Source organism: Alosa alosa, chromosome 7, assembly GCF_017589495.1.
Source record: "Alosa alosa isolate M-15738 ecotype Scorff River chromosome 7, AALO_Geno_1.1, whole genome shotgun sequence".
Taxonomy (NCBI): domain Eukaryota; kingdom Metazoa; phylum Chordata; class Actinopteri; order Clupeiformes; family Clupeidae; genus Alosa; species Alosa alosa.
In genome coordinates this window covers 12704839-12712661 of record NC_063195.1, presented here as the reverse complement: position 1 = coordinate 12712661, position 7823 = coordinate 12704839, and the positions used below count along the sequence as shown (strand labels likewise).

At 39.6% G+C, this 7823-nt stretch overlaps 1 protein-coding gene across 1 annotated transcript in view; it reads left to right on the top strand.

The window, feature by feature from the left end:
* Nucleotides 1–5243, top strand: part of LOC125298235 — an 8290-nt gene extending 3047 nt beyond the window's left edge. Inside the window, exons 4-9 of the mRNA XM_048248940.1 lie at nt 892–942; nt 1528–1599; nt 2890–2955; nt 3541–3645; nt 4220–4269; nt 4825–5243. Of these exons, the coding sequence (XP_048104897.1) occupies nt 892–942; nt 1528–1599; nt 2890–2955; nt 3541–3645; nt 4220–4269; nt 4825–5094 (614 nt within the window). The 3' untranslated portion in view covers nt 5095–5243. The remainder of the gene's footprint in view (nt 1–891; nt 943–1527; nt 1600–2889; nt 2956–3540; nt 3646–4219; nt 4270–4824) is intronic.
* The last annotated feature ends 2580 nt before the right edge of the window (nt 5244–7823 follow it).

Below are 7823 nucleotides of genomic sequence, written 5' to 3'. Positions count from 1 at the left end.
GAGTAACACCTGCTTCTACCAGACGGAAATATTTCAAAACAGACGTGCGCTATCATGAGCAGTTTGCGTAAATACAGGGAAATACCTAATTAGGCTCATTTTATGCTTCTCCTCCTACATTTTAACACAACACTCCTTTCCCTGATCCTCCTCTGAATGCATATGCATGACATAGGAAAACGCAATTTGCCCTTTTCAGCTTCTGCAACAGGCAGTTTGCGGTTTTACCCAACTGCGGCCTGTTTGTAAATAGCTCGCATCAGTTATGCCAGTCTTTGCAAACAATTAACGCCTGGAAACAGGCACAAGTTGAATTTCTTTGTATTACTTTGGGCAGCCGTGGCCTAATCGTTAGCGCTTCGGACTTGTAGCCGGAGGGTTGCCGGTTCGAGCCCTGACCAGTAGGCACGACTGAAGTGCCTTTGAGCAAGGCACCTCACTGCTCCCCGAGCGCCGCTGTTGTTGCAGGCAGCTCACTGCGCCGGGATTAGTGTGTGCTTCACCTCACTGTGTGCTGAGTGTGTTTCACTAATTCATGGATTTGGATGAATGCAGAAACCAGATTTCCCTCACAGGATTTAAAGAGTATATATACTTATACTTATACTAATGCATGCATTTGGGTTGATTTGCTTTTTTGTTGCGAAAAACAAACACACAAACATTTGTTTTCTTGTTTTATGTTATGTCACAATTTTTGTTTTCTTGTTTTATGTTATGTCACACTTTGACAAACTGAAGACAGCACAAGCTATTTTTTTGTATTGTATAAACTGACTGAAATTTCCATTAAGATGAATCCATATTATTGCCATACGTATTTATGATGTACTATTTATTGTGTCTTTACTATAGTAATATTAGCAATATTTCTCTTTAACTTAATAACAGTCCCATCCTCCATACCAAGTTACTCTTCTAACAGACCCTCCAAAACAACAGGTACACCCACACACCATGCACGCACGCCCACCCACACACACACACACACAGACACACACACACACACACACGCACACGCAGATGAACAGTCATTAGACACAGGTACACACACTAAAGTAGTTTAGATATTTTAATATTTTGTACAGTCATGCAACATTTAGAGACACTTCCCATTCATGGTTTCAGGAAGTGATAATGTGACTTACTAACAGAAGTGTTGCCATGGTGAGAGCTGACCAACATATTCTATTTTAGACTCCCTTTACAATCTGTCTTTATCTGAAAATGGCAAACAGTTAACATTGCTTTAACAAGTCAGAAATAAACATGAGTTAATTAATGGCCACAATGGTAATGCAATTAGCCACAACATTAAGTTCCCAGCTTTAGTGGATTCATCATCTACAGTATAGCTACTCTTGTCCTGTCTCCATTTTAACTCTGAGGATGCCAGTTTAGTTCACTTCAATTCTATTCTTCTCTACCATGCAGTCTAATTGACCTATGAAAAGTTTCTTTAAAAACTTGTATGTCTCTGTGTCTTGCCAAATCATGCAATGATTCACTTCCCTCTTTTGCTTGCAGCCCAAACCACATGGCCTGGCGACACATCTGTGAGACAGTCGAGCAGGGACCACGAGGGGGAAGATAGAGAAGGTTAGCCGTTCACCATTCATTGGTTTCCTTCACGAAAGACTCATGAACAATACCGCTCACCTGTTCTGCATGTACATTACCGTCAAAAAACCCATGGTCTGAAGCACATGGATTAAGTGCATGTAGGCTGTGTTGCAAGTCCAGTTTTGCTAGTTTGACGGAATAAGTATAATTTAATAAGGGATAATGTATTGTCGGTCAGCGGCGGTCAATGTCAGAAAATAAGTTCAGGCAAAATGAACAGGACCCCGACCCCGGAAGCGTGCCTACACAGGAAGTTTGCCTGAGTAAAATTTACTCAAATTTAGTACAATTTTATTCCGCCAAATGTAGAATTCTGGTGTATTATTCTGATGTGTTCATATGTTACTCCTGTGTGTAGTATATAACAAGGAGAGGTCCATACCATTGTATACAACCTTGAGTTGACCAAAAGCTTGACCAAATGTGGACAGAGTCAGGGAGACTTAGGCTACAAGCACGTAGTATTTACCATCGAGGGTCATACTGCTATACTGGTCAGAGACATCTCTGAGGCCTCAGCCATAACATGAGCCAAATGAGATATAATCTTGTAGTTCTGGTCCAAGATCATTTATATGATCATAGATATTGTTTCATCTGGTCAAGGCCAGTTTTGTGCAATGGTTGGTACCTGCCACGTTGGCATGATTTACATTCGTATGTTTTAGTATAACAGGCTTTGTCTCAGTATTTGACGTTGAGATGGATCTAGGAAGCAAATCGAGGAGCATCTTTTGCCAGTACACTCAGCAGCCCGCTTCTAATAACAACCACGACTGTTAGACTCTGTGAAGTTTTACTGTTCAAGGCTTAGCCTGTGTTCTGTTATTCATTTTCCATGTCCAATAAATTCATCTAATCACTGATCATCATCCAACCGTCGATTCTTATTGAGACCATCTTCAATACAGACATTAGAACTAAAACACAATGCAACATTTTCAAGATGACACAGATAACATTTGGTCCATCTTTGAAAAGAGTAAAAGTCACTCTTTTGATAGAGGTGTTTTGGTAAGCTGCTTCTAGGGATCATGGATAAATGCTACATTGTTGTTCTAATATTGATTTTTTTTCTTTTTCTTTTAACTGTTTAATAGTGCTCTGAATAGTTTGACCAAAAAGAGTACTATAATAAGGCCAAAGTAATATTTTACTCAGGCAAATTTCCTGAGCACAGGAAAATGATTGTTTTTGCCGTTTTTGCAATATTGATAATTGCTTCTCATCCTGTCTGCTGTCATGTGTTACACATTTAAACTTCAGATGATGCCAGTGAAGAAGACGATTCAGAGCAAAGGGCCACACCAGAACAAGCTGGGAGAGAACCAAGTATGTTCTATTTAATTACTTGAAGGGAGTCTCTCAACATTCATATCTAATATACGTTTGGTCAAATTCAGACAACTGCTGCTCAATGTACACTATATATTATCGGGGAGGCCGAGAATTATTATCTATCATAAGGCCCAATTTTTGTAGCATACAAAGCCCTGATACGGTATGGTATTGTGCTGCTCAGATGATCTTGTACGCATTGGTGTATTGATACATACATCAGATGTGTATCATATCATATATCAGATGTGTATTGCATGTAATGTGTGTGGTGTTGTTGATCTTGTGTACATCAGTGCTGGTTTAGCTGTGGTGGTGTTTGTATAGTAATGATGTATTGTTGTGTTGTCCAGGTGGTCTTGTGCATATGGGTGCTTGACTGTGGTGGTGTTTGTTTAGTAATGGTGTGTTGTTGATATTGTCCAGGTGGTCTTATGTACATCGGTGCTGGTCTGGCTGTGGTGGTGTTTGTGTAGTAATGATGTGTTGTTGATATTGTCCAGGTGGTCTTGTGTACATCGGTGCTGGTCTGGCTGTGGTGGTGTTTGTGTAGTAATGATGTGTTGTTGTGTTGTGCAGGTGGTCTTGTGTACATCGGTGCTGGTCTGGCTGTGGTGGTGTTTGTGTTGGTCCTCAGCCTCTTTATGCTCTACATACAGAAGACCAGAAGTAGGAAGTCATCAGGTGAGAGATTATCTCATATACATAACATATCACAACATTACATGATAATATGTGTGTTACTTTGGATTTATAAGGTTATAATGCAGCGGTCATTTTTGACCACGAACACAAAAGTAGTAAACATAAAACAAATACAATAGGAGGAATAGGCTTCCATATCTCAGACAACAAAGTAGATACAAGCTGAATTTTTTGCACAGTAGTTGCTGGGTATAATAACATTATTGAGGTAAAGTTTGAAGCAAATCCAAAATGGTCAGGCGGGATTTTTTTTTTCAAAAATCCGTTGATTTGGCATGGAATGACATAGTGTAACTCTGTTTTACCAAGAAACCGAGAAATATATTATAATAGTTATAGTAAGATATTATTACACTGAACTGAGGAAAAATGATTCTGGAAAAACACTATCAAAAGTGTAACTCTTACTCTTAACAGAGAGAGGCCAAATAGTATCTGGCAGAGTAAAATGTTTCTCAATTTGAGTAAACTTTACTCAAGTAAATTTCTTATGCACTCACTCACTCACTCACTCATTCTTTGCCTCATTCACTAATTGTTTTATATCCCACAGCTCCCTCTGCTGGACACACACCAAACACTGGCTCAGGAAATAATCACCAGGTGAACCTTGAGTGTGTGTGTGTGTGTGTGTGTGTGTGTGTGTGTGTGTGTGTGTGTGTGTGTGTGTGTGTGAGTGTGTGTGTGTTTATGTGTGTAATACTGTATGTGTTGCAGTGTTAGAAATAGGAATGTATTTGGAAACACTAAAAAGGAATTGCTGTGGACAATCTGTTGAGGTTTCTGAACATAGAAAATACAGGATTTTAGAGAATAGCACCTGTGCCGAACAATTATCAAATTGTACCGAATACAGGATTTTAGAGATTAGGACCAGTGCCAAACAAATATCAAATTGTACAGAATACAGGATTTTAGAAATTAGGACCTGTGCCAAACAATTATCAAATTGTACAGAATACAGGATTTTAGAGATTAGGACCTGTGTCGAACAATTATCAAATTGAAAAATATTGTTATGAGCACTAATTGTGTGTCAAGGCTCAAGGCTTTACAATGGCGAATAATGAAAATAGAATGAAAATAGAAACATTGATATATGGCAAGACATTGAATGTTTGTGTGTGTGTGTGTGTGTGTGTGTGTGTCTTTGTCCAGGTCCAGTGTGACTATGCTGATGTCACAATCAGCCCCGGTAACCCCGCCTCCAGCCACACCCCACCTGACACAGACCCTTCAGCCATCTATTCCAATGTCCCGCCACCGTCCAATCAGAATCCACACTCTGTAGACTACTCTACAGTCCGCTTTGACCGAAGCGAGGAGTCTCTCCAGTACGCCACTGTGAGATTCACTGACCTACCAGCAGGGGGAGACAGACAGCGAAGTAACCCCGGGTCAGTGATCTACTCCACCATCAACCTCTAGATACAAAGGCAACATGTATGTTTGGTTGTGATACTACAGTATATTGTCTACCCACTTTTGGCATTTATGTATATCTATTTTTTTTCTTAATTGTAACATTGTTGGGCTGTTGTGGCGGATGTGACGTGTCTCTCCTGTATCCAGCACAGTGAGATTCACTGATCCACCAGCAGGGGGAGACTAACAGAACCAGATAAGGGGTTGGGGGGTTGGGGGATTCACATCTATTTTGTCTGTATTCCCATTGGCTTCTACTATCATTTTTACAAGCCAATGAGCTATATGTCATTTACCGTCTTGATATATGTCATGACTTTAAGTGAGCATTAAGGCAGTGTGCTGTTTTTTATGTATTTTTTGTTAATCACAAGTTTGATGAATGCATTTCTATTTATCCATTGTATATAAATACTCTCTCAGAATGTACCTATAACACTTAAAGTATCAGTAATTTATGACGTCAAAGTAAATAAATGCTATATCATCCAGTAGGACGTTTATAATAGTGTTCATTATTTGACATACTGTAAAATAATTGCTTATTGCATCATTTCACTGGACGGCTCTTACTAATTGCACAACACATGTTGGTAAACTATTGAGAACTAGAACTAGACTAGAGGTCATAACTGAACTGCACAGAGGGGTGGGAAGTGTGTGTGTGTGTGTGTGTGTGTGTGTGAAAGAGACAGAGAAACCATGTAGGAGGTGTTTTAAATTATTTTTGAACCTTACAGGCTACTAAGGTTGTGACATCACTAGATATGCCTTTGTATCTGCAAAACCACAGACAAACTCTCACTCTCTCTGTCCGTCTCTCTCTCTCACACACACACACACACACAAACGCACACACACACACATACACACACACACATGTCACCTCAGAGAGTGAGCACAAAGGGGCCTGATGGTCAGTAGATCAGTCGCAGATCGCAGGTTTCTCTGAAGTGGCTGCTGAGGAAGGCTGAAGAGACGCTCAAAATAAATACAAAACACACATTCTGGACGGAGAGCAGGTCATGCGGACAGAGAAAGGATGCTTTGGAACTGGATAGTTTTTTTCCCCTGGTCTCAGGTGAGTTATTTTTCTCAACAAATGGGATTCTATTGTTATGTCCTGGTAGTAATGAAATGTGCAGTAGACTGCACATACAGTAAAGAGGTGTGATTGTGCTTTATTTTAAGGCTTATGGCGTACCACTCTAAATCTATACTAGTACGTTCACATGTAGAGTGGCAATGTCACATCTTAGACAACTTTTTGGTTGCTCTCTCTCTCTCTCTCTCTCTCGTCTCTCTGGCTCTCTCTCTCTCTCTCTTTCTCCCCCCGTTCTCTGGCTCTCTCTTTGCTTGTCATTCTTTTACAAACTGCTTCATTCATGTGTGCTCCAATTAACCCTTTTCTGCTCATAATAGCAAAGTAAGTCCTTCAGCCTTACATTATTCAATTATGTGTACATTGTAGGGTCACATCATACAAACCCAATATCGTAACATCTTATGTGAAAACAAGCACATGCTTTCCATTGTTTATTTTATCAGTTGTGAGGTGTGAAACTGAGAGGAAGGCGATAAGAAAACGTGTTGGAAAGACGGCCATCTTTACCTGTCCGTATGAAAGTGTGTACAGAGACTCCCCCAAATATGTAAAGAAGAGAGAGCATGATGGCAGTGTCACACTGCTTAGATCTGATGGAAGGAGGGCTTGGACAAGAGATGGGCGATACGTCTTGAACGACATCAAAAACAGCGGCAGGTTTGATGTGCGCATTCTGCATTTGACCCTCAATTAAACTGGAACATATTTCTGTGGAGTTGAGGCAAGGGGGGTCAGAGACAGACAAGAAACTCACCTTGAAGTCTATAGCGAAACAGGTATTTCCATTCAAATTGACTTAGAGTCACAATTTGTCACAATAGATATTGCCAGCTATATACTATATGCTTAAACATATCAATAACGAGTGAAAAAATATTGGTACAAAATTGTCACAATGCTTTAATTCATGCATGTGTGTTTTTAATGTGTGTTTTAGAGGGTTACTCTGTCGCTAAGATGCATTTAGAACACATTTCCTGTTTCTCTTGAAGGTCACACAACTGGGGCCGTATTCACAAAGCATTTTATCGCACCGCTAGGAGTACTCCTAAATCACTCTAAAACTTTTTAGCTAGGAGTTTTCTCTTAAAACCTATTCACAAAGCCGCTCAGACCTACTCTTAGTAAGGAAAAATGACAACTCCTAAGATAAGATACAAGCTCCGTTGCTATGGTTTTCGTCATTAATCATGCACAAGCTTGATTTAAGTGACCATTTTGATTGGCTGATGATTGGGAATGATGCCAAAAACCTCCCCTACAATGATGAGTAACAGGTGACAGGTCTTTGCTGGTGAGAATGTGTGCATTTCACGAATAGGCTACTGCAAGGGACGGAAGATAAATAAATAAATAAATAGCCTAAATGAATAAGAGTAAGAAAAAGCAAATATGAATGAAATATACGGATTGGTGCAGTAACTTAGCAACATGTTCTACATGAATCTGTATGAAGACTTTGCAACATGTTCTAAATGAATCTGTATGAAGACTTTGCAACATGTTCTAAATGAATCTGTATGAAGACACGTAGGCCTATATGTTTGTAAAGAGGAGAACCAATTTAATTTGATTTACAATGAAACATTACATTTAGTTTACATGTTGACAATGAGTGGTTTTGGTT